The 26,696-nt window shown below is 38.0% G+C and overlaps 1 protein-coding gene across 6 annotated transcripts in view; it reads left to right on the top strand.

Moving 5' to 3' along the window:
* znf385c (zinc finger protein 385C) overlaps window positions 1-26,696 on the top strand; it is a 102,045-nt gene that overhangs the window by 26,340 nt on the left and 49,009 nt on the right. For 5 of the 6 annotated variants that reach the window (XM_079891645.1, XM_079891641.1, XM_079891642.1 and 2 more), the window contains exon 2: window positions 1,020-1,289. In XM_079891645.1, the coding sequence (XP_079747771.1) occupies window positions 1,020-1,289 (270 nt within the window). Of the gene's footprint in view, window positions 1-1,019; window positions 1,290-20,169; window positions 20,408-26,696 lie in introns of those variants that run through there. The other variant, XM_079891644.1, reaches the window with a different exon arrangement.

Here is a 26,696-nt window from a genome sequence, read left to right as displayed (position 1 = left end):
CATACTAAGTGAAAATATAGAAATGCAGAAAGTTTTCTGGGATGTGTAGGTTTAGGGGTAGGGTTTGGGTTAGGGGATAAAATATATAGTGTGTACCGTATAAAAATCATTGTCTATGGAATGTCCCCATAAAAAATTAAAACCCACCATGTGTGTGCATGTGTATTTAAAAAAGCTCTAGCATTTGTACATGTGAGGTGTGTGTGTGTGTGTGTGTGTGTGTGTGTGTGTGTGTGTGTGTGTGTGTGTGTGTGTGTGTGTGTGTGTTTGATAGACAAGTCCAGAGATGGAGTTTGATATAGTAGGCTAGTAGTGCACAAAATGATATGCTACATGCAAAGAAATGTTCTTTAATGAAGAAGCAAATAAAAATTGAGCACTGATGAAAGTTTCATATAAAATGTATGACTGTAACAAACATGCAGGATTTCCAAACTTTCTGGACAATGTTGATGAACATCTCCCCCTAGTGGAGGTCAGTAACACTGCTTTAATCCCCAGAGGTTGTCAATAATGTGAAAAGAATATGTTGTAAATAGTTTATCATTATCATTATCATTCAAGAGTTTGGGGTCAGTGGGTTTTTTTTTTTTCTTGAGAGAAATGAATACTTTAATTCAGCAAGGAAGCATAAAACTGATCAAAATGGACAGTTAAGACATGTATAATGCTACAATAAATAAATAAATGCTGTTTTTTTACTTTATATTCATCAAAGAATCCTGAAAAAATGTGCCATGGTTTCTAAAAAAATATTGTAATGTTTCACCACATCAGTTTATAATACTCCTTCGATGTGACAAAAAAAATTGTTCAAAGTGCAAATTTTTCATGTCGTCTATCAATCTAGTCATAAAGTTTTAATATTAATACACAATTGGAAAAATGTGATTTAAAATAGTTTCAGATGGAGCATTGCATGTCACACTGCAGAACACTTCTGCCACTGCTTGACTTGGCCATTCAGATGCCTAAAATATTTCAGATGAAAGAACTATAAACTTTTATTCTCTCTTTAGGAATGAAGCGTCCATTTAGTCCTGTTGAAGACGGATCGAATAGACTGACTGAACAGACTGGGCATGAGGGTGTATCCTCTGATGGGGTGGAGTTTACCAGACAGGACTCCCCACCTATAAACCCTCGTCCGAAGCGGGAGCGCAAACACAGGTCGTACACACTCTGTGAAGTGTGCAACATTCAGCTGAACTCCGCAGCACAAGCACAGATACACTACAATGGCAAAACACACCAGAAAAGACTCAAACACATAAACAACAGCAACACAGGTATGATATGTGTGTCTTTCTCTGGTGTTCCTGTCATAATCGGAGCTCAAAGACTGGAGCTTCTAGCTTAACATTATCCACCCAAATAGGGTATGTTCTTGGATCAACATCCTTTATTAGTCCTTGAAATGCTTACTTTGAAACCAATCAGTGCCCTCTGATTTTGAGGATAGTACTGATTGGTTTTTCCGGAGCCTGCAGATGATGTTTATCTGGGAACATATCCTGCTGGGGTGAATCACGTTGTGTATGTTCTTGTGTATGATTTATTCAAGTAGGACAACATTGCTATCAACAATCAGATTTTAATGTGTTCATATACTTGCCACTTTTGGTCCGGTTAGTGAGGCTCATTTGTGAATAAGTGTTAACGCTGCCATCCGAACCTTTTTCAGAGGGTCTTGGTCTGCTTTCAAATAAACTGTGGTGAGGTTTGACTGAAATATGAACGCAGATATTCCTGGTGCTGTTTTTAACTCTTTTCTCTTCAAGAGTTCTCAGCTGGTAAAAATACCATCATATGTATTAGAGCTGCACGATTCTGGATAAACTGAGAATCACAATTGTGTTGTTTAGAATAGAGGACTCTCTGACGATTCTGTAGAGACAACTAAACAAAATAACATGTAAATGACTAAAGATTCTGACAAAATGTTAATTGCTGCAAATTAATATTTAATTAATCTGAATTATTTAAAAAAAAAAAATCTGACTCACTAATGAAGACTTCACTTTTTTATTAAGGGGAGACACCCCAGGTGAATAGGGGGAAAAAAACTAATAGATATCAGCATGAAACTTCTCCAGTTGATTACTGACATTAAGATAAATATCTTTTGTATTACAAGTTTTTAGAATATTTATGTTTAAATATGCAAATAATGTATTATCTCATTAAATATGCACTAATTTGCATATATTTCCAGAAGAGAAATCTGAACATTGGATAAAGCCAGATTCAAAAGTCTTGTTTCATTTTGTTGACATATTAGAGTCAAAGGTTTTTACAGAGGGGATTTTGGATATCTCTTTTTATCACTCCATTAATCAGTAAAAACTGTCAACAGCCATAAACAATCCATTTTCGCCCCGTTTTTAGGTATAAAATGTTGCATAAATCAGAATCTGAATGATATATGAACAAACCCCTCTGTAAAAACCTTAAGAATATAGATAGGAATACAACTGGAAATTTTGGTGTATGTAAGTGCTGCTGAAGTGGAGATTTCTGGCTTAGAGTATGAGAAAAAAAAACATTTTGAGAAAAAAGATTTGTATTGTAAAAATTCATACTTTTTTAGTGGAAACAACTATTTACAGACACAATATCTTATGAAATCATTAGCAACAACAATAAAAACCACCTAAAACACATCAAAACTTATAACAGAGCATTTATGGCTTTCAACTGAACAGAACCCCAGTAAAAAACAGTAAAAACACACACACAAACGGTCCCATGTAATTGGTTAAATGCCCCATTGTACTTTCACATTGGTTTCTGATAAAAAAAGAAATGACCATATTTGGATCTGACAACATTGTACGGGAGAGAGAGAGCTTTCCAACGGTATATGTGATGACAGGGTGCAGACAGCCAACTTTTGTTGAATTTAGGAGAAATCTACAGACGCAAATAGACAAAGTGTAGTAAAATAAAGACCTAAATGTGTATTTTGGACTTTTTTTCACCACAAGTCTGAAAGAAGACATGTTATTGAAGACAAATAGCCCAAAATCTCAAAATTGACCAGTGAAAAAAAAAACGATGTTTTTTCCTGCCATGTCTCCCCTTAATGCAGTGGTTCCCAATCCTGGTCCTGGGGACCCACAGCTCTGCATAGTTTGTATGTCTCCCTCATTTAACACACCTGATTCAGATCATTATCTCGTTAGGAAAGAGCTCTATGAACTGAACTGGGTGTGTCAGATAAAGGAGACATATAAAATGTGCAGAGCTGTGGGTCCCCAGGACCAGGATTGGGAACCACTGCCTTAATGGATGAATCAGCATTTTTGAACAAAACAAATGAATGATTTAATGACAAATACATTTTTGTATTACCTACTGGTGTAACAATGTAATTGATACAGTCTTTATTTGAAGCGTCAAGTTGCTTTCAAAAGGTGATTTGTTCTTTGTTGGTCGCTACCGTAGACATCAGTGTTTTTATTCCAACTATAAACTTTTATCCCAGTACTTCTCTGAATTACTGTTACAGAAATAATGATACTGTGGAGTTGAAACGACTGTGAAGCTGTTTCATAGCCCTATACATGACAACTGCTCTCAGCCAACGCAGATTTGAATGTTGAAGGTTTAATAGACTTAGCCGAATCGCTGTCTTATAGGGATAGGATTGTGTGGGTGGTTGAATCGAGATCGCGATCTTTTAAAGGGGGGGGTGAAATGCTCATTTTCACTCAAACCCCTTTTAATCTTGAGTACCTATAGAGTAATATTGCATCCTTCATATCTCCAAAAAGTATTTTGTTTTATTAAATTTTTAACATAAAGATAGGCTGTACCGAGTCTTTCCGGAAAAAAACGAGCGGCTGGAGGCGGGCCCTGTGGGCGAAGCTTAGCTGTGCTAACGCGCCAAGCTAGTGACAACACACAGAGACATTTGTTCAACAAACAGTTTTACTCACCGTCCGGTTCCAACGCACGACCGCGAACCTTTATCATTGTGACTGCTCGATCCTTAAGCATTAGACGATCTGCAAATCCGTAGATCTGGGCTTTGTTTATAAAACAATCATCGTCGAAATGCAGGGAACAAACAGTCTAACAGTTACACTACTCCGTTTATGCTCAGGAAAACAAACTCCATCCACGGGTTCCTTAGCGCTGGGTTCTTTGGGAATCTGTGCAGGGTTGTCTTGCCCTGGCAACCAAAAACACACTTCTTTGGTGACATTGACTTCCCAAAAGCCGGGCAGGGCGCTTTGATGGCGAACTGCTTTCACTCTCTTGCTCTGGTCTAAGAGTGCGCGCGCGGCCGCGATCTTACCGGAGAAGTGCCCTTAGGACCCATATAAGGAAATTCCGCCCTATCTTACGTAAGACAGAGCCATACTCGAAAAAAACTTTCCGAAACTTGTGACAAACCGGAAGGAGTATTTTTGGAACAAAAATACTCCTTCAAACGTACAACTTAGTTTTTGAAACTTTGTCCATGTTTAGCATGGGAATCCAACTCTTTACCAGTGTAAAAAACTCAGTATGCATGAAATAGCATTTCACCCCCCCTTTAATGATTAATCGTGCAGCTCTAATATGTATGCACATACTGTTCAATGAGCTTGTTTACACCAACACACAGCATTGTTTTGTATGTTTGCAAAATATACGTCATCATTTTTATTTTATTTTTAGGTTCAGTTTTAAAAATGACCGTGTAAATGCTAAGCAAACCAGTACTGAGTGTATCATTGTCTTTTTTCGGTCTGGACCAAAATAACCAAGAGAACCAAACTATCAGCCAATCATTTCCCTCTGGAATTTCAAGGGTTGGTTTGAGCTGGGGATTCCAAACTTTTTGACTCCACAGTCTCCAAATGTGATGAACTAAAATATAAAAGGGATATGGGATATGATTAGGATAGCAATGTTGCTTCAGGTCAGGACCAACAAAATATGTTGATCCAGGAACATGTCCAACTTGGCTCAATCATGTAATGCTATTCATGTTTAAAAATGAACACACAATATTATATAAATGCTGTGTGTTGATTTTTTTTGGTAACCTAACATTTTTTCCTAATATTACTAATTTTAATGTGTAGAAATTTTTTGCCAGTGCTAAAAGACGCATCAAATTGGTGTCATTGACAAATTCATATATACATGACATGCAAATGGCTTTTAAAACATAATCAACAATCATCATGTTGTCAGCTGAGGTCTGACAGGCATCTCCATGTAATTCATATCCTTAGACCTCATTGTGTCCATCTGCAGTTAATATGTGATTTTGACTCTACTGGCTTTTATGTTTCCATGGTGATGCAGCTTTAAAGCCAGCTGATAGGTCAGGAAGGAGCATTTCAAAGGTCCGTGAGATGCTGATTGTTGTAGTTACGGTGGTAAAGACGGGGTTGTACGTCTACATGTCGGCCTAGAGATAATTGCAGGAGAGAAAGCGAGGCAGCTGGTGGCAGCTTTGTGTCGTTCAGCCTTATTTCCACAGAAATGGGCGGAGTCGGACAGAATCTTATGATTAGAGGTGGAATTTGTCGATTTATTTGAACAACAGTGAAATAATCCACTAGCACAATTCATTCGTCCTGGCACACAAAAACAGAGCTATGCACAATCATGCGCAGATAGCAAGCACATGCAAATGCCACAATCCAAATCCAGGCCTACAAACACAATTTTCCTTCTCTTGTAATGCAAATGTGAAATTAAAGCTAACTTCCATGCTGTTGATTCTTACACATAAAAAGACACGTATGCATGGCCAATCATATGAGCAGCAGTCAGACCCACTTCAGGTGCAGGCTCTCATACAAATAGATCATAATTACATAGCAACCAAACATGTTCACCATGGAAATGCTCGACATGGCGACGCCCCCTTCAGCAACGGGGTACAGGCACTCACAGTCTCGGAGCCAGCTAGATTTTATGCAGTGTGTGTGTGTGTGTGTGTGTGTGTGTGTGTCAGGGTTTTAGCATGATTCTAAATGGCATAGCTCTATGCCGATCCCATTTGTGCAAGGCGTTTATGGAGAACCTTTGAGATGCGTGCATGCACACTGTGTGAGTGTGCGTGTTTGCATTCAAGCGCAAAGATATAAAGGCTCATTGATTAGCCATTCTGCTAGTGTCCGACAGCATAATAGAAGTCAAATTAAACTGGACAACCTTTCCCATGAGCATACAACAATGCCTGAAGCCTAACCACACACACACACACACGTCTGCTTGCATACACATCCCCACATGCACAAAACAGTGACTGACTGATTCAGTACTGTATGTGTTTTTCATTTTAAGTGGAGAACACTGTACAGCGGGGTTCAGTAGCCAGTCACACAATATAGCAAGTTAAGCATTTAATTAAGCAATAGCTTACATTTTAGGCACAATATCGCCAATTACTACGTCTATTTTTGTTCCGCCGATAAATAAATTTCCAAACGAAGGCAAAGCATCATAAGACGCTGCATGTCTTGGAGCAACACATAGTAGTAGTGTTTCATTCCTGAAAAAAAATCTGTTTAAACGAATTATTTGATTGAATGATTGAATGATTAATTCATAAAGACAATCAATTGATAATAAAAAATTTCTAACCCTCCCAAATCAAAAATTTCAAGTGACCGATAACATTTAAATTTTTCAATTGGCCCAAGTGAAATTCTGTAAATTATAAAATTAAATTTACAGAATTTCACTTGGGCCAATTGAAAAATTTAGATGTTATCGGTCACTTGAAATTTTTGATTTGGGAGGGTTAGAAATTTTTTACAGTGTGGGCTGCGGCCGAATATGCTTTCTTCCCTACTATATAGTAGTCGAAAAACAGTACGTGAAAGTGCTGTATGTATGAATTCACAGTATTCATAAAACAGTAGGCTGACCTTCTACTTCCAAAGAGATTCTGAAGTGCGCAATGGATGTGGCCATGGGAGAGTAGTTGTGAATTGCCGTGAAGCGACCCAGCTGACACTTGTAGTTCAAATGACAAAGCCAACATGGCGGATTCGGTATATCTGGGGTGCTTCTCAATTCTTATTTGGCATCTTCATTTCCTTTCCTCGCTTTCTCTCCTCGCGTCTCAGCTCCACCCCCTGTAGGATGAGAGGGAAGGCTGCAAGGAAAGAAAAGGAGGACGGAGGAATCTTATTTATACATTGGAATACTTCACAATATTTAACAAAGCGTCACTTCACAGCGTCATCAGCAGCACTCAAAGGATCTGCCCTTATGTTGTATTAGTTTGGTTATTTAAGAAATTCATAATAAATAATAATAAAGCAAGATACCCTGTTGAAATATGTGAGATGTGTGGTTTATATAAACTGCAAAGGTAAAGTATAAATTAAAATGATTGTGACCGATGTGAAGGGGGAGGAGAATTGATACGTGCGTCACATTTTAGTCGATAAATCTCTTCCGCAAAGGATACATACACCTGTTTATCCTCACTCATGACTCCTCATGAAGCCTCCTCACTCCTCGATCCTCGACTCCTCGCGGTGCAATTAGAGAATTGAGATGTCCTTCAAGATGGCTGAGCTCGATCGGTTTCCGGGTCATAGGATGGAGGATGGAGGAGCGAGGAGACGAGGAGGGATCTTGAGAAGCACCCCTGGATTTTATTAATCCTACACTCATGCATACTATATAGAATATACTTTTTTATCAGTCACAAAGTGCTTATTCAACAAGAAAAAAAATGTCTACCTAGTTTGCTATTTTAGACACAGCCTTGTTTCGTTCCTGAATGAATCAGTGTGCTTGAATGAATCGTTTGAGTGAATTATTCAATGGTTCACTCAGAAAGACCTGCAAAAAGAGTCCAACTCAGAAGCTTGTCTGGGATGCCGCATGGGAACTGTTGTATAATATCAAAGACTATAGATATAGAAAGATTATTATTTATAAATGGGAAAAACTGCAATGCGCAATATGGCAGGATACGTCCCTCCTAGGGGTGTAACAATATATCGTGTCACAATATATCGCAATACAAAAATGCAACAATATGTATTGTGGATAGTTCACCCAAAATAAAAATTACTGTACTACATTAAACTACTATAATGTTGAATATAATTTATAAAAATGCAATGGGGGAATATTTTGGGGTCCAGAAAATGTTGATTATTATATAATGTTTTACTCATGAATAGGGCTGCTCGATTATGGAAAAAATCATAATCACAATTATTTTGGTCAGTATTGAAATCACGATTATGTAACACGATTATTTCACATGACTTTTGGAACGTGTTGCATTTATTAAAAAGACACCTTTCAACAATTCTTAAAAAATCGAAATTTGAACATTGATTGTACTTTTTGAACTATTAAAATAAATAATATAACAGATAAGTGAGTATTTTAATAATTCCCGCAGGTCTACCACTTACAATGCGGGAAATTCCCCCGCAAACATTGATTCACTTTAGCATGTAGATTGTATGAGTAGCCTAAATTAATCCACACAGATTATAAAATCAAATCAATCATTCTAAAACTTTCTTCAAGACGCAATTTCACCAACCGCGTGAGTGTTCAGCGGTGCTTCGTCTTCTCTATCTCTGTCTCTCAAAATGGGTTGGACAAGGCAAGTGTCGAAACTACACTTTCGCGTTTAGGAGTCGGGACATGACGGAATTGTCACTTGCACAATTGGGCCAGCATTGCATCGTAACTAAGTTTATCATTTTCACTTCTTTTTAAGTCTTATCAGTTTAAACATTCAAGCTGAGAGAGTTTATGGCTTCGGGAGGGGCGGATGTGTGCGTGTGCGTGTCATTCAGAACACAAGACAAAATTAGAGCGTTCTTTCAAAACAGAACATGGCAAAATAATCGTTTTTACTCGATTGTACTATTTTGGAGATCGTTGGGAGCCAAAATCGAAACAGCCCTACTCATGAATAATTTTATTCTGGTGTCACCATTGTCCTGTGCATTGGGTTACCAGCACAAAGTCCAAGCCTATTCATTTCCACACCTAATGCAAAATCTAATTTAGCATTTTTAGCAAAAGTAAATTTTTTGTTAACCTTTTACCATTTGTCTTAAAGTATTGCAATAATATCGTATCGTGATATGTATCGAATCGTGACATGAGGGTATCGTTACACCCCTAGTCCCTCCTTCTAAAAAAAAGTCTTTGCGTCTCTGCATCTGCTGTTAGAAGCTCTGGTTCCCACAGAAACCTGAGACTCGCACTTAGGACTGCCCATGTGCATTGGCTGATAAATAAGCTTTTTAACGCTATTTGAGCATAAGAAAAAGCATTTAAGGGACAGTTTATGTGAGCATAAGAAACAGCATTTAAGGGACAGTTTATGTCAAAAAACAAAAAATTTAACAACAAAAAAAACTGCGCCATGGACTTTAGACCAGGTTTTTGTTGGTCAATGGCGCAGTCTATTTCAGTTGCGCCAACAATGCGCCTGAACACACCTCGTTTTCAGACCAGCACCCCATGGGCTCACAAATAGGCGCAAATGCATTTGCTATTTAAACAACGTGGCGCAGGACGAGAAAATGATAACTGCGTCGGGCTGAAACTAGCAAAAAACACTTGTTTGGCGCTGCATTGCGCCGGGTGTATGATAGGGCCCATAGTCTTGAATGCCCAAAATAGCTGCCCGGAGGCATTGTAAATATGGCCGCCAAGTAAAAGTCCTTAAAAGGGACTTTAATAATATACAAAGTTTATGAATAAATGAGTGCATTGTATTAGTATACTAACCCCCAGTTTCACAGACATAGTTTAAGCTTAGTCCCAGACTAAAGTGCATGTTTGAGCTGTTTTAACTGAAAGCAACTTGCACTGACAGATAATAAAACATGTCATTGCCATTGTTTTGTCTCAAGATGCACACCAATAATGTTTTTTTCCTAAGGCACGGTTATAAAAGCTACTTAAATGTCCTAACTGAAGTAAGGCCTAATCCTGGCTTAATCTAAACCCTGTCTGTGAAACCGGGCCTATAACTGATATGCGTTCTAGGATTGTAGCATTATAGGGTTCACTGTAGTGTACTTAAAACATTTTAGAAATCATTCCACTTGTCAGCGATTAAAACTAAATTCTAGATTGCCTATGGTAAGACTGGAAATCAATTTTAGAAGAATTAAAGGCATTTGTGTTGGTACATGTTTGTGTGTGTGTGTGTTTATTTCACTTTCATGTCAGTAGGGAAAGGCAAAAGCCTGGAAACTTGATTTACGGAGACACACACACAGACACACACACACACACACACACACACACTACACACACACAGTTACAGTCTTATCACTGCTCACCTTCTGTTGATTCCTCCAGGCCCCTGTACCGAAACCCACATAATCAGCATGACTGCACACACACACACACACGCGCGCGATATGTGCATGCAGAGGGCATCATGTCTATCTTTTATTTTGTGCCAAAATTAGCTTTTAATTTTTCTTTTTTTATGTTTGGATTGTATGCATATATAAACATTTGCTAATAAGACTGTACTGTTTAAATCCCTCAGAGCATCTGCTTTTGTCCACACTGTTAACGGTCCACTCTAGCTGACAGACCATTTTACCTCACCCCATCTATTTTAAAACATATTTCCCCTTCTACCCTTTTCTCTTTATTTTCCAACTCTTCTCTCTCATTCTTCATTTCACCTCATTCTTATCTGTCCTTCCCCTTATCTCAATACCCTCACCATCCTAATCCCCAGAAAGGTGCATCATGGGTATGTTAGGTAATATGAATGCTGAGATTGGCAGTCTTCTCTCAGGCTGCCCCTGGACACATGCACTATATAGTGGTACATAGTAGTTCTGCTGTGCATGTGTGAGTAAAGATCAGTTTGCTAACACGACAATTTCAGCTTCGATCCCAACTAAGAGCTGAAAAATGTTGAAATAAATGCTTCTCTCCAAAACACATTGGCCACAATAATTTGCACCCTTTTATTTAATACTTTCTGCAACCTCCTTTTGCCAAGATAACAGCTCTGAGTCTTCTCCTATAATGCCTGATGAGTTTGGAGAACACCTGACAAGAGATCAGAGACCATGCCATGGGATGGTCAAGGCAGAAGCTTCATTTTGTACTCAGTGACACATTTTTTTGTTGTTTTTGATGTTTGTTTTGGATCGTTGTCCTGATGGATGATCCAACCATGGCCCATTATAAGATTTCTAGCAGAGGCCGTCAGGTTTTGATTTTTTATCTGTTGGTATTTGATAGAATCCATGATACCATGTATCTGAATAAGAAGTCCAGGACCTCCAGCAAAAAAAATAGGCCCACAACATTAAAAATCCAGCAGTGTATTTAAATGTGGGCATGGGGTACTTTTTTTCATCCCTGTTTGCACCAAACCCATCTGGTGGGTTTTCTGCCAAAAAACTATTTTTAAGTTTCATCTGACCATAAAATCTGGTCCCTTTTGAAGTTCCAGTCGTGTCTGAGAACTGAATATGCTGGAGTTTGTTTTTGGATGAGCGAGGAGGATTTTTCCACATGTTGTTTGGGAACCCTCCCAAACAACATGTGGCGATGTAGGGGTTGTTTTAATTATTATTATATATATTTTTTTGACCCCAAGACTCAACTAATCTCTGCAATTCTCCATCTGTGATCCTTTGAGAGTCTTTGGCCACTCAAACATTCCTATTCGCTGTGTGCATTAAGACAGTATAGACACTTGTCCTCTTCCAGGCAGATTCGTAACATCTTTAGTTGATTTGACCTTTTTAATTATTGCCCTTGTGGAAATGGGAATGTTCAATGCTTTAGCTATTTGAAAAGCTCAACAATCTTTTGCTGCACATCAGAAGTGTATTCTTGGGTTTTACTCATTGTGATGGATGATTCAGGGAATTTGGCCTTTGTGCTTCCTCATATTTAAACTCCTGTGAAACAAGAAGTCATAGCTGGACAATTTCATGTTCCTAGTCACGCTGGTGTGCTAAAAAAGGTAAATATTAATGGGAATATACTGCAGAGATATTTTACTCATAAGAAATTCTAGGTGTGCTAATAATTGTGGCCAACATGTTTTGAAGAAAAACATTTATTTCATAATGTGATTTTTTTCCCCACTTTCAATTATTTTACTTCAATGTATGTATTGTAATATTAACTATATACAATTTTATTAAATTACTACATTTGATCATTGAAAAATATTAATCAATTTATTAATTATTTATAAAATATTTACTTTAAATGTCATGGCCATATTGGCCATATTGTCATCAGCCACCATGCTCTCTTGATATTGGTATTTGCAATGGTTGTTGAAAAACCAAATTACTAATGGTGACCTTTAACAAGTACCCTTAACCTGAAGAATCTTCAAGGGTATAGAATTGTGTTGTATTGTGAAGATCTTTGAATGAAAGACGTCTGCTAAATAGCATATATACGTATGTGTGTGTGTGTGTGTGTGTGTGTGTGTGTGTGTGTGTGTGTGTATGTGTCATTTATACCAATGTTTTAGTGAACACATGCTGGTATTTTTTGGTACAGTGCTTCATCTGTGTGTGTTGTGGATTTGTGTTTTGCATGTTTATGCTGGTCCCGCGTTTGTCTTTCTCTGTCTTTCATGATGTCCGTCTCTGGTCTCCTCTAATGCAGCATGAGGTATTGGATTATAGTGACTGTGTGTGTGTGATTTATTAAAGTCTGAAATTTTCTGCATGAGTGTGTCTGCACAGCTGCGTTTTTTTCTGCCATTCCAAAGTACCTCTCTCTCTCTCTCTCTCTCTCTCTCTCTCTCTCTCTCTCTCTCTCTCTTCTTCTTCTTCCGACTTTCCTCTTTCTCACCATTTTTTCGTTCGATTATTCACAGCTTCTCTCTTTCATCATTTCACCCTATTACTCTTCAATCGGTCTCGTCAGTTCTCTGAGAGCAAGATGGAAGAGTTTACTAGTCTGTTTTTCTCTGTCCAACAATTTTTTTCTTTAAAGATGATGTAATTTTTGTGCCACTATAATAATGCCACAAAAATAATGATTTAATTTTGATGAAATGAAATAATAACAACTTATACTTTTTCTTATTCTAGAACGTTTGAATTGTTGGTAAAACTGCTGTGTGTGATTTCATTTTATTTATTTATTTATTTACACCATCAAACAGAATTTCTACATTTATGACATTGTCAAGCATTCCTACTGCCCCCTATCTGCGATTGGTCTGTCAAACAGGTAGCCCCGCCCCAAACTCACACCATTGGTTGATCCAGTGCTGCTGGGTTGGGCCACTGCCAACAAACAGCAAAGCTTTTTACAGTCTTCAGGAATTCAACAATAGCTTACTCTGCACAAAAAGTACAGTATTTTAATGGCACAAAAATATCACACGTCTGCTTTAATGTAGTGTCCTGTACAATTGCGGATTATTAAGATGTAAAACTAGAGGTCGGACAAATGAAGCACAACGCGCACACACGAAGTATATGGATTCAACCTTGGAGCACATTCAAGCATGAGGAGATTTTACAGCGTAACATTTTACCAAAGGAACGTCACATTCGGTTCAGAGAGAGACACTGGGTCTGTCATTGTTATTCATGTATTAATTTATGCACGGGTAGTGAGCGAATAGGGCTGTAATATGCAGATGAGTTAGTGTTTCATGATGGAAATTTTCCGGTTGGCTGCTCCGGGTGGCTGCAGTTAATGATAAAGTATGGCAGAACGACAGGAACAGAGGGTGAAAGAGACAGAGAGAGGGGGAAGTAGTATTTATTACTAAAAAAATCACAGTGGCATTAACATCATCAACATCAACATCATGGCTGTTGTCATCAGTCTCCTCATCACCGTCATCATCGTCATCTGTGTTTTAAATCACAAGGGCATAATGTGTCCTGTCAGCAACTCTGCCAATGATTCCCTAAACCGACAGTGAACAAATCACAAACGCCTTTCTCACTCCACTCTATTACACGTTACCGTTCATCAGTGTGTATATGCCTTGGAGTGTCTTTCTTGACATCGAATTATTTTCCCAATTATACATGGCTGTTCTCATGTTTTAGCTGCGCAGCAACTCTTTTCATGCAGATGAAGAGGAAGGACAGAGAGCGGAATGTCGAGAAGGCTAAAGGTTCTGAGCGCGTGTTTTATTGGGCAGCGCTTGACTGAGCGAGACTTTGCTTGGGGTGATGTCTGTAGCGTGTAATTAGGATTTCATCATTTCTCTCATTCAGGCGAAAAATGGCACAATCTGGATTTACACTCACACACTATGAGAATAAACATTACAGTCTTGTGTACAGCACGATTCTAGTCTTCCTCTCTGTTTCTGATGCCGTCTATCACACACACTCAACTCACACTGTTATTCTCAGTGTGGTTAAACCCCATTGGCTGGTCAGGGGAATGGATGTCCTAATCCCTTTATCAGACCAAACAGATGCTGCCCCAGAACAAAGAGGGGTCCAGTGCGAGTGTGTGTGCTTGTGTGTGACATTGAGTGCAGGTCACTGGAGTGTATGTGTTTGACTCAGGCTAATATGCTGCTGTGAAATATTCAGGTTTTACATTCTCAGCAAATCACTTCAGATTCATTGTGACACTCATATTATGGGGAGTTCATTTGAATGTTGGAGAAAGGATTTGAATTCCCATAGACACACAGTTCATCATGTTTTATTGTGTAACATTATTGAAATAATTTTGTATCATTATAATTATTTTTATGTGTATTTATTTTGTGATATTATTTTTTATAATATTGTGTACATCTTTTTACTGCATCATAAATAATATGTATATTACAAAAATACTTATATTTATATTTGATATATTTATTAAACATTTATTTTTTTATGTTTTTGAAAGACGTGTCAAGACATTTAGTTTTTAATGTTTATGCTCACCAAGGCTACATTTATTCGGTCAAAAATACAGTAGTGTGAAATATTATATAATGTATAAAAAAAATTGTTTTTTATATTTCAATATATTTTAAAATGTAATTTTATTCCTGTGATGTCACAGCTTAATTACTCCAGTCTTCAGTGTCACATGATCCTTCAGAAATCATTATAATATACTGATTTGCTGCTCAAAAAAAACATTTCTTATTATTTAAAAAAAAATGTAAAAAATGTTTTACAAGTTTTTTATATTCAAAAAATTGTTGTGCTACTTAATATTTTTGTGAAATACAGACATACATTATCTTCAGGACTCTGTGATGAATAGAAAGTTGAAAAGAACAGCATTAATTTGAAATAGAAATCTTCATCTCTTTAAATTTCTAATATATATGTTTTATATTTATGTCATATGTAATGTTATTTAATTTTTTTAATATTTTTATTGACATCTCTACTCTAATCAAAATATTACCTTCTAGTAGATGTTGCTTATTGTCATAATATCGTCATTTTGATTTTTCTTGACATGTTTGTGTATGCTGTTTGTGTTGGGTTTTGAATTTGTTGTTGTAGTGTGAGTTAGGGTCTGTGCTGTGTGTATGTGTGTGTTCAGTGTGTTGTTGTTTATGAGTGTGTTGGTGTCAGGGAGTGTTTGTGTTGTGTGTGTTTTTCCTCTGTCAGCTCTTGTCAGTGTCAGATCTCTTCAGTGCTCTGATGGGCAGTGACAGGCCAGCACAGGAAATGATGTGCAGGAAGCAACCTCAAGCTCCATATGACACTATGTTGGCAGACAGCCTATCTGTGTGTGTGCTTCTGTGTGTTGGATATATCTCAGCATCTAATCAAAGTAGGGTAATGTTGCGCATGACTGTGATAAATCTCTCTCTCTCACACACACACACACACACACACAAATAGTCTTTTTCAGAAGTTAAAGGAATAGTTCACTGAAAAATGAAAATGCCGTCATCATTTACTCACCTTCATGCCGTGCCAAACCTGTATGACCTTCTCTTTCTTTCTTAAACACAAGAGAAATTCTCTAAAACAAATGGCTTATAGCACGATTACAAGAGTCATTCCTTTGCTCGACCTTTACTCTCATATTTTCCTCTGCTTTATGGACTTCTTTTTACTGCTTTTCCAGTCTCTCTTTCTCTCTCTCCTTCTCTTTCCCAGGTGCTTAAGACTCAAACTCCATTCTTTCCATTCTCTTTTCCATTCTCTCCTTAAATACACATATGTATTCGCTCTCTTTGTCCTCCCCCCAGCCCCTGTCATTATTCCATAGTGTCATGCAGCGGGAGCGCCAACAGTTGTGGGATGTTGTTTGCTTTAGGTTGTAAGGCTTTTTGTACTTCGATTTTCCAGGTTAAGTGTGTGAAAACTCTTTCTCTCACGGATATTCATATTGCTAGTGGCATTAAATCTCTTAGTTTGTTTTGTTCAAAATGTACATTCACTTAATTACAGCAAATGTTTTGCATTCATTGGCTTGCTAATTCAAATCCACACAAATCTCTTCATGTATGTTTCTTATAATAATAATAATAATAATAATAAAATCATGCAAATAATCTGCATAGAACTCTTTATATATTAAAGTCCCTCTGTGGTGAAAATCATATGTCTATGGTGTTTTTAATTTGCTAAAGGAAAACCATGTGTAAATTCATGAGTCAACACCATTACTGAGGATTTTCTCCTTAAAACTGCAGTGAACCAAATACTGTCTCAAAAACACGGATTTAAATCGCTGGTGTTTCTGACGTCACAAATTACCTTGTAACCAATCAGGTCAACGTGTGATCGTCAGCGAGTGGATCTCTGAGCTGGTGCGAGTGACTGGAGGCGGGGCTAATTTGCATATTCATGGTACGGCGCATACTAAATGAGGCAAGGGTGTAGAATTACATTCAAGCTATTTCAAGGCAAGAATGTTTTTTCAAGGAATTTTTTTTTAAATGTGTCATTTTGGTGATCAAAGATGAGTTTTAAGGGATAAAATTATTGACTACAGGGTAACTTTAAGATATTTTTTGTGTACTGCTCTAAATAGGCACTTGTTATAATGATAGTAAATTTGGCTCGTAATATAATTTATATAAAAAACAAAAATAGATCGATTCAACAAAAAAATCCTTGCATTAATTTTCAGACGCTTCAATTTGAACTGGTGAACGGCAGTAAAAAAAATAAATAAAAAAAATAAAGCGAGTCCGGCTTTATCATTCCCTAAGCAAAATGGGATCTTATCAACCTCGAAAATCTCAAGCTGCCAGTTTCTCTCTCTTGACTTAATCAGCAGTTTTTCTGTTTGACAGTCCGTGTTATCAGTCAGATTCGCTTGGACCTGTGCAAGTGTTGAGGAGGCAGATGGAGAAGGCTAGCATTACCAGGCAGTGAGACGCTACCATGTGCTCATAGCAGCCATTTGGAATAAAGGTGCAAGTAAATTATGAGAGGAAACAAGAAAACAAAGACTAGCTCACAGCAGTAGGACCCTTTGAAATGACATGCTCACTGTATTTTAGGTATTGGCAAAAGCGCATGTATGGCGCTTGTATGTTTTCCAATGGTTCTGAATGATGGGATTGATTGGCAGGCTGCTTCAGTTACATCAGCTATGTTTTCAGCTGAAAGGATTTTCACTGAGCGCTACGCTAAGGTCATGATACTGCTCTGAATGTCTGTCTGCAGCTGTAATAGACTCTTAACGCTACTGGAGGAGTAAATCACTTCCTCCTCCACCTGCCCATCACCTCTTGTAATACGCCCTACTGCACTCTGGAAAACTGAAGGCTTGAAGACTAATTGCTGAATTATTCAAATTATTCAGGAAGAGTTTTGACTTTTGAGAACTTTTGACAAGTACTCAATGTTCTCTACAATTTGCTCATGCAATTGTGTGGCTACAGGTCTTGAGACATGTTTTTTTGAATGTGGTTTTAGTTTAAAGGCATAGTTTGGAATTATTTGATTACCCTCACGTCGTTCCAAATCTGAATGCTTCAAATCTGTGAAACACAAAAAAATTATTTCTATAGAATATTTCCATATTTCCAATGGAACTAAAAAAACACTATTAGAACACGATAAAAACCAGAGATTCTATATTCTGATTCTTCCTCTACAGCTTACAAATTATTTGTGTATATTCCATGGAAAAAAAATAACTGTACATTTTTGAAACAACTCGGGGGTGAGTAAATAATGACAAACTGTTCTTTTATCTAAAATGAGAGATGAAAATGCTAATTGCAAATTATTTATTTGATTGTATTAAATTGTTCTCTTACTTGAGCACAACACACAGACAAACACTAATCTATGTGTGTGTGTGTGTGTGTGTGTGTGGATGGATGGATGGATGGCGGAAGTATTTTGGCAGGAAGAGGGCACAGCTGTCTCTGCTGTCACCGCTAATGTCTCAGAGCTTCAGAGCTTCAGGCTGAGCAAAATGAAACACATACACATATGCACACAGAACCGGCATACATCGGATCACTGTTTGTGCTATATCTACAATATTGCGTAATATGTTGAGCGAGAGGAGTCATGGTCACAGTACATACAGTACCTGGAAGCAAAGATGATGCAGGAAGGTCATTTCAGGGATTTAACTGTATGTTAAAGAAAAAGAAAGAATTGAATAATCTGTAAAAAGATGAAGAGCATCATGAGCATGAGCATCTAGTCATTTGTCAAATACAGCCCAGTCCACTCTCCAGTACAGACACAAAGACCTCCAGGGGAAACTCTGGGAGAGGTGTTTATGGCACCAGTAGGGGGTCCAAAATGCCCCAGAGGACTGATGGAGATACCATGCTGTAATGCCATCAGATTTATTGAAAAAATAAAGCCATATTTTGTAATGTGAACATGGTCTAAAATATTTCCAGAAACATTTCCTGTTCGGTTTCTGTTCTCTCTCAATCATTCACAGACTACACTGGTTAATTTTTTTCTGATCAGGCAGGTGGTTGACGGTTCACGGTTTGTCTCAGTTCACTTGTTTGTCCTCACAACGTTCTATATCAAAGTATGTCAGTTGTGCTGAACAGGGAGTGGAATGTACCGAAATTGCAGTATTTATGAAATATAGGCGAAGGGTTTCTGTACAGTGCATTTTCAAATGAGCATCCCATGAGTCCAGGGAGAGTTTTAAATGCTGGTGAAGCAATCTGACTGTCATTGTAGGTCACATGATAGTGGCAACATGTTGAATGTACAGTACTTTCTCCTGATTGTATTCATACTACACACATGCATACTTAACCTATTTCTTAATGATTGCAAAGTTATTAAATGTAGCCTATACCTGTACCTGTTTGTTTATGACGTGATTGTGAATCTCTGCCGCTCCACTCACATATGCTATGCTGTTCCAGACTGGCTTGATCAGCTTGATACTTGGGCTTCTTTTGGAACATTCTTTTCAGAGCCATTTTTTGAAAGATAGAAACATTGACAGCCAATCAGAATCCACCCAACTTTAAAGAGATGGTTCATTTAAAGGGTAACACTTTACAATAAGATTCTTTAGTTAACTACATTAGTTAACATGAACTTAGAATGAATACATCTACAGCATTTATTAGTTAATATTAATTGCAACATTTACTAATACATTATTAAAATCAAAGGTTGTATTTGTTCAAATTAGTTAATGCATGGTGAACAAACAATGAGCAGCTGGATTTTTATTAACTAACATTAACAAAGATTAATAAATACTGTAACAAATGTATTGCTCATTGTTAGTTCATGTTAGTTAAGACAAACTAATGTTAACTAATGAACCTTATTGGAAAGTGTTACCATTTAAAGCTATGGTGATCTTTACAGTTACCGTTCTTGGTGTGAACAGGCCTTAACCGTCCGGTTTCTGTCTGAAACAATTACATGATTGTTGTATAAATGCAGTATCCCACTTGATATGTAATATAAAACAAACAGATTTTTTTTCTTCATAATTGGCTATGGTTTAGTTTTAATCCATGTAAATGTATCATTGAGAGTATCCTATGTCTGCTAAATTATCTAGAATCATTGTAGGTAGAAAAATACCACCCCCCTTCACAGACGCACACAGAATTATTTAGCCGAAATCAAGGACCATGAAAGGAGAAAATAGCACCAGCTAATTTTCCCATCTGTGCCGTTCGTTCAGGTTAAGCGGCAGGCAGCAAAAAGAGCGAGAGAGAGAAGGTGGTGGGGGTGTAGATGGGGGTAAAAGACTGTCGATCATACTCTCCCTCCTCCTCCTCCTCCTCCTCCTCCCCGTCGAGGGCGCGCAGATCAGCGGAGCACCGCGCGCGTGTGTAACGTTCCTTCTGACACATCAACTCTAGGACCAGAAACAAGAGTGAGACTCATCGAAGAGTGAGAAATCTGAGGGGAAAAGTCACATATCGAACTGTCGGAGAATATTTATTAACCCTTCTGATTTTCCTGCGCTGATTTTTTTTTTTTGTCTTTTGGTTGGTTTCTTTTTGGAAACCAGGATATTTTTTTCCACAACATGCTTATCGGTAAGTCAGTTCCAATAGAGATATTATTGTATTTGTGTTCGTGGCATATTCTGTATAATAAGTCTTTAAATGTGGTAATAGTGTCACGCTTGTTCTGCGTTGAAGATGCCTCTCGTGCCCAAAGTCCTTGCTCTAGTATGCGCACTGACCACCGGCACGCGCAACGCTTTTTAGTCGAGGTGTTGCCTTGCTTAATCGATACGAAATTAGGCTGAAAACGAAAACTTAACAAGAAATATAAGGCAGACGATGTAGAATTTTCTAGAAGCAGAGAAGCTCCAGAAGTGAGTGTGAGATCTGTGATTGTGTGTGTGTGTGGCATATTTGGTTGCACGAGACGCTGGCAGATGCGCGTGCGACTGTCATACGCATGCCATCAAACGGCCTTCAGTGTGTCTGTTAGCCGCTTAACTAGAATGACGTTTGGTCCAGTCAACAACCTGTAAAAGCCCGGTCTTTTAACAACTCAAATATTTTTGGACCCGCAATCCCGGTTTAATTAGTAGCAGGTGCCATGGTCCTCAAAACACACGTTTCCCTTCACAGTTGACCTCTGTAGTGCGAGAGACCGATGCACTGAGACAAAAAAATATGAGCGAACGAGGGATGATAAAGAGAATGCTGTGTAAGTTTTGTTCATCTCTCGTGACACGGCCGAGCGCATTGGAATGACATAAAAAAAACTTTCGTGCTCTCTCTCTCTCTCTCTCTCTCTCTCCTTCTCTCTCTCTCACTCACTGGTCCTGCAGCGAGGTAGCTTCTACAGCAATGCAGAAATTATCTCTTTTTTTCCATTTATGCATCGTGAAAATATTTTATGAACAAACATGCGTTTAAAAAAAATAAAACGACCTGATAAGTTGTCATTTATTCGCCGCCACTGTTAAATTCTGTATTATTAAATATCTTATTTTAAGATGTTTTTCTTTTGAATTCATGCAACAACAAAAAATAGTTTTCTGCTAAAATAATTTATTCTTTAAAGTCCTCCTTTAAAGGGCATTTTGAATCTCAAAGCACCTGGTCTTCCTCACAAGAGCTCAAAGCAGCGGAGCGGAAAATTAAAAATGATAAAGGATTGATCCTGCACGCGCTGGAAATGCTTTATCAATAACGCAGCTCATTTAAGGAAATCGTTTGAGTTTTTTTTATTTTTCTTAGCTCATGAATTTCGTTGGGATCGAAGCCATTTGTTTATGCATTTCACCACGGTGCCTTTTCATTTCGGGGTTTTCCATTTCGTTGTTTGTGATTTAATTGTTTTTAATAAACTGTGCGCTTTATATAGATGTAGCCTATTTGTAATATAGATCGTTTATTTTTTTATTGTCTTTTGTATATGTTATTATTTGTTTGTTTTTTTGTACAAAAAAACAATGTTTTAATTCTATTGGAGTTATTTTTGTATTTTTTTCTACATTGAATGTCACTTACACAGAATTGCTGTGTCTTGACATTTTTGTTGTAATTGTAATTTTTAATTCTAGAATCCATCATTTAGGTTTTTGTGAGCGAGGCTTTTGTAAATATAAATGAAAGGAAGCAGGAAAGGTTTAAATGTCCTTCTCACCTCCTTGGTCTCAATTGCTCTCATTATTAACTAGATACCAATGCCCTGTCCGCTTAGCAACACGGACAAAAAGACACACAGATGTTACACAGCTACACAAAGTTACACCGAAACCACAAAGCTGTTTAAATAAAGACGCTCAGATTAAATCCAAGGAAGATGGAGACAAAGAGAGGAGGGGAAAAAGGAGAGAAAGCTGCAGCATGAAATGGGACCAGCTTTCACTCACAGTTAGTCTGAAATCCGCACTTATAGACGATCAGCATCAAGCGGATGTGTCTGTATGTAAATAACCCATCACCTACTCTCAGGCGTGAATTATCTGTGAATGTAGCTCAGGTTATGGGGACAAAGGTCATGCCCTTGACATTCTTTAACAGTCTGGAGCAACATTTTATTTAAATTACATGCATTGTCTATACCTTGACCATCACTACTTAGTGTTAGCTTGGTCAGTATTTTATGTGCTTTTGGCATACGATTGTTACAAAAAAAAAAAAAAAAATGTACACGTCAGAATGCTTTGCATAAATCAGCTGCTAATTAAAATCTTATCTGTCTGTCTCTGTCTCGAACATTCTCCTCTGTAATTACGGAGGTGTACGAATGCGAGTGTGTGCTTCTCTCCGGGCCGAAGTCACACCGTGATCATTGGATTTTTTGGCTGTTTTCTCAACCCCCCTCTCACTGTCATGGTTTCAGTTGTCGTGGCAGCGCCCCAGCCCGTGTGTTTGTAAGTGTGGGGAATGCGGTAATACCACCCTTTAAGCGAATGCTCTTTGCCAGCCGCATATTACTACACAGCACTCTATAGGAAGGCCCTACTGAAACACTGCAAACTCAATGGAAGACATTTTATTCACAAATATTGTTTTTATTTGACAAATGTTTTTTTAATTTAATGTTCCTAAAGGTCTGGTTATGAGGAAAAATATGTTAAATAAACTGTCAAAATTATTTTTAATAATTGCTGTGATATTTGTTCTGCCACAGTTTTTGATGGTAAGGTTGTTTACAGTGAAAATCTAATATCGAATGTGACGTCATGTCTTTATATAGTAATTTTTAGTGACTTTGAACGTGGCTCATCCAATCAGATTTTAGAGTTTGAGTTATGCAGTTTTTTGATAGAGATTTGATCCAGATTCTTGCACCATTCTTCAAAGACTTACTGCGTTTCTATAAATGTGCTGTTGCTTCCCTCATCAAAATCAGCACCTTGGAAATTCCGACAATGTCACCTTTTCGTTTTCTAGTCTTTTTACATTTTGGCTTTCAGCGTGGCCTCCAAATATTTACCACCCCGCAATTTATCAGTCGATGAACACACAATGTAGAGCTCTGATGCGTCATGTTAAACTGACATCCAGAGCAAACAGTCTAAAAGCCGCGTTCCTTTCTTGGGTTTTGTTTTTCGGCTCGCCTCTCCTTCGGTAATGGAGGTTATATTCAACTCATCTATTTAGTGACGCAGTGACTGTGAGTGTGCGTCTGCTCCCTAGAACAGCGAATGAGTGACAGGGCAAGTCATTAAAATGAAATGACAGCATGGGCTTGATTGGCCTGTCAGTTCGTCTGAAGTGCTTGTGTGTAAGTGTGTGTGCGTGTCACAATGACAAGAGGGTAAGGCATATGCTCTCAGCAGGGGTTACGAGACCAAAAATGACCGTCTATCAATGTATGTATGTGAATGTTTATCAAAACAGGCTGTGAGTGTGTATGTACAAACGATGCGCTGAATATGGACTCATACGGCACTTGACTTCATGACCCGGAGAGAGAGACAGAGAGATGCAGGATGAAACAGGAATTTAACCCGAAATGGTAGAACTTACTCTCTCTCTCTCTCTCTCTCTCTCTCTCTCTCTCTCTCTCTCTCTCTCTCTCTCTCTCTCTCTGATTAGAGTGTGACAATCTTTGAAGCAGCTCAGTGCTGCGTCTCTCTCTCTCTCTCTCTCTCTCTCTCTCTCTTTCTCTCTCTCTGTCTGTCTCGCTGAGTAAATACCTTCTATTCCAGTTCCTTTATGAGGAAGCTGATGATAAGGAATGTCTTTCATCCACAGTAGATCGGCTTCTTCCATCCCAGCTTAAGAGAGTGTGTGTGTGTGTGTGTGTGTGTGTGTGTACGCCCATGTGCGCACAGTGATTTTAGGATTAAGGTTTTCCTAGCCCAACCACAACAATTGTGTCTGTTTGTGTAAGTTTGTATGTCTAGACTCTAGAGCTGCAGTAATGGGGTGGTTAGAGATTCAGCTTTTACTTGCTAGAATGACCATCACGTTTTAAGATGAAGTGGCTGAATTAAGGTAAACGTTGAAGTAAAACGGCATAAAATAGCATCTGCAATGCATTTAACTTCTGTAATGTGACGTATTTCCTAGTCCAACAAAATATATGGCGCAAAATAATGAAGGGAGGAACTAGTTTGTTTTTACGGATTGAATTTAATTGGATTGCTGTTGTATGGTAATGATGTTATTGGTTCATTGTTCCTGTGGTCTTGGCTAAATCAGCAGAAAGGAATAGCAGTTTTATAGCTCTATTAGAATAATGTGATGAACCATGACATTTATTTATTTTTTACACTACTGTTGAAAAGTTTGGGGTTGATAATGTTTTTAAAAGAAGTCTCTTATTCTCAGCAAGGCTGCATTTATTTGATCAAAAATACAGTAAAAACAGTAATATTGTGAAATATTATAGCAATTTCAAATAGCTGCTTTTTATTTTAATATATTTTAAAATGAGATTTATTTCTGTGATGTCAAAGCTGAATTTTCAGCATCATTGCGCCAGTCTTCAGTGTCACGTGATCCTTTAGAAATCATTCTAATATGATTTGATAATTATTTATCAATATAGAAATATTTCTGATAATTATCAATGTTGATTGTGCTGCTTAAAATGTCTGTGTAAACTGTGATCAAAACAAATTAGGATTCTTTGATAAATAGAAAGTTAAATAGAACAGCAAATTATTTGAAAGAGATTTTGTTTGTAATATTATAAATGTATTAACTGTCTATTTTGATCAGTGTAATGCATAAACTATTATTTTTAAAATATTTAAATCCCATTTAATTGAATGTTGTTGTAAGATCAGTCAGCACGAAAGAGCATTTGCAATCTATTTTACTTCCAGAGTGCAATGTATTGAATTTACGCATGATACTGAATATTCAGTTTTTAACAAATTTAGGATGAGATTGGGAGTTGGATCCGTCAGGAATTGATTGCACCCTGTAAAGTTGATGTTGCCCACCAGAATAAAGACCTGAAACCTGAAAGCAAGTTTGCAGTCAATTGTGGAGAGGAAGAAATGTCCCAGGAATCATTTTTATTTGAGCCTCGAGCTGCTGGGGCTCGAGATGGTGGATGGGACATGAAGGCTAAAGGTCAAGTTCTCCCACGAGAGCATCTATAATTTGCTATTATTGCCGTAGCCTTTATTGCATTAATGTTAATCTAATAACCATTAAATTACTGTGTTAACTATTGGCAATATATTATAAAGGCTGCATTTCCCATTACAGCAGCCTAAAAGAATGCTTATAGCTATTTTGCTATATTCGTTAACATTATTTTTTTGATAATCTTTTCAGAAGTGAAAAAAAGTTTTGTCTTAACTTTATATATTTTGATGAAATGTAATGAAGAACATTTTGTCCCTTTAAAAAAAAATAAATAAATAAATAAAAAAAAGTTAAATTAGGCCAAAAAAGGCCATTGTAAAAATAAATAGGGCAATTGTATTTTTCACGCTGACTCTAAATGATATCAGCTGTTTCTTTAATAAAAGCAAGCATATTATTTGTTGTAATGTCAGATTGTCGCCCCAGTGGTAACATTGATAGCTGTTTACATTGATATTGACAAATTAAAAGACGTTGCTGCCAGTAGTTCTTTGTCACCTTGTCAGTTCTTTCTCCCTCACACATGCACAAACACAAGTGAGCAAGTCCTCACCACAGCGCCAAATCATTTATCCTCTCGCATCGTCTCTGCAGTGGGAGCCATTTTGGTGCCACAGTTTCGTTGTAGTAACTGAGCCCAGAGGGGGCAACAGAGTTGCCGCAGGACCAGTTCGAGCCAGCATAGCAAAAATAGTACCCTCCGTCCCCATCCTCTAGGCCAACTAGCCTTTTTGGTTCCCGTCGCTTGCGGGAAGGTGACTTTGACATCCGGCCACTGTTATCTATGCTTTGCCTTGACTCATAGTGATCATGGAGGTCATTAAGGGCAGCAAGAGGTCTAACTGCTCCCCTGCTGGATAAGACAGTGGTGCCAGTGTTCTCTAAAGGGGGTTTTACAGGGGTGATGGGGCTGACGAGTTCTCCTTGAGTGCTAATAGCCCACGTATGCTTATTGCGCACACACACATATGCGCACACAGAAGGATCAGAAAGTGGAAGGGCAGGGTTGATTGGGGGTAATTTGGGGATTTTGGAAGGGCAGCTATTTCGTCTACAAATGTCCCTGGAGAGAGAACGAGTGGAGGAGGGGGAGGGAACAACAGCGATAACGTTCACACTCTGTCATGTGCACGCACACACACAGCATTGTTTTGTTGTGTTGGCCACATTGATACATTGGTGCACTGTGGGATGCTGGAGGTGTGTGCGGTGGCCTAGAAAAAGCATCACACCCGTGGCTCCGGACAGGAGGGAGAGGGGGGTCTGGAGAGGTAATTCTGTCTTTAGGCTCCTACAAAGAAGGTCA

This window comes from Squalius cephalus (assembly GCF_949319135.1).
Source record: "Squalius cephalus genome assembly, chromosome: 1".
NCBI lineage: Eukaryota > Metazoa > Chordata > Actinopteri > Cypriniformes > Leuciscidae > Squalius > Squalius cephalus.
This window is presented reverse-complemented; position numbering and strand designations above follow the sequence as displayed.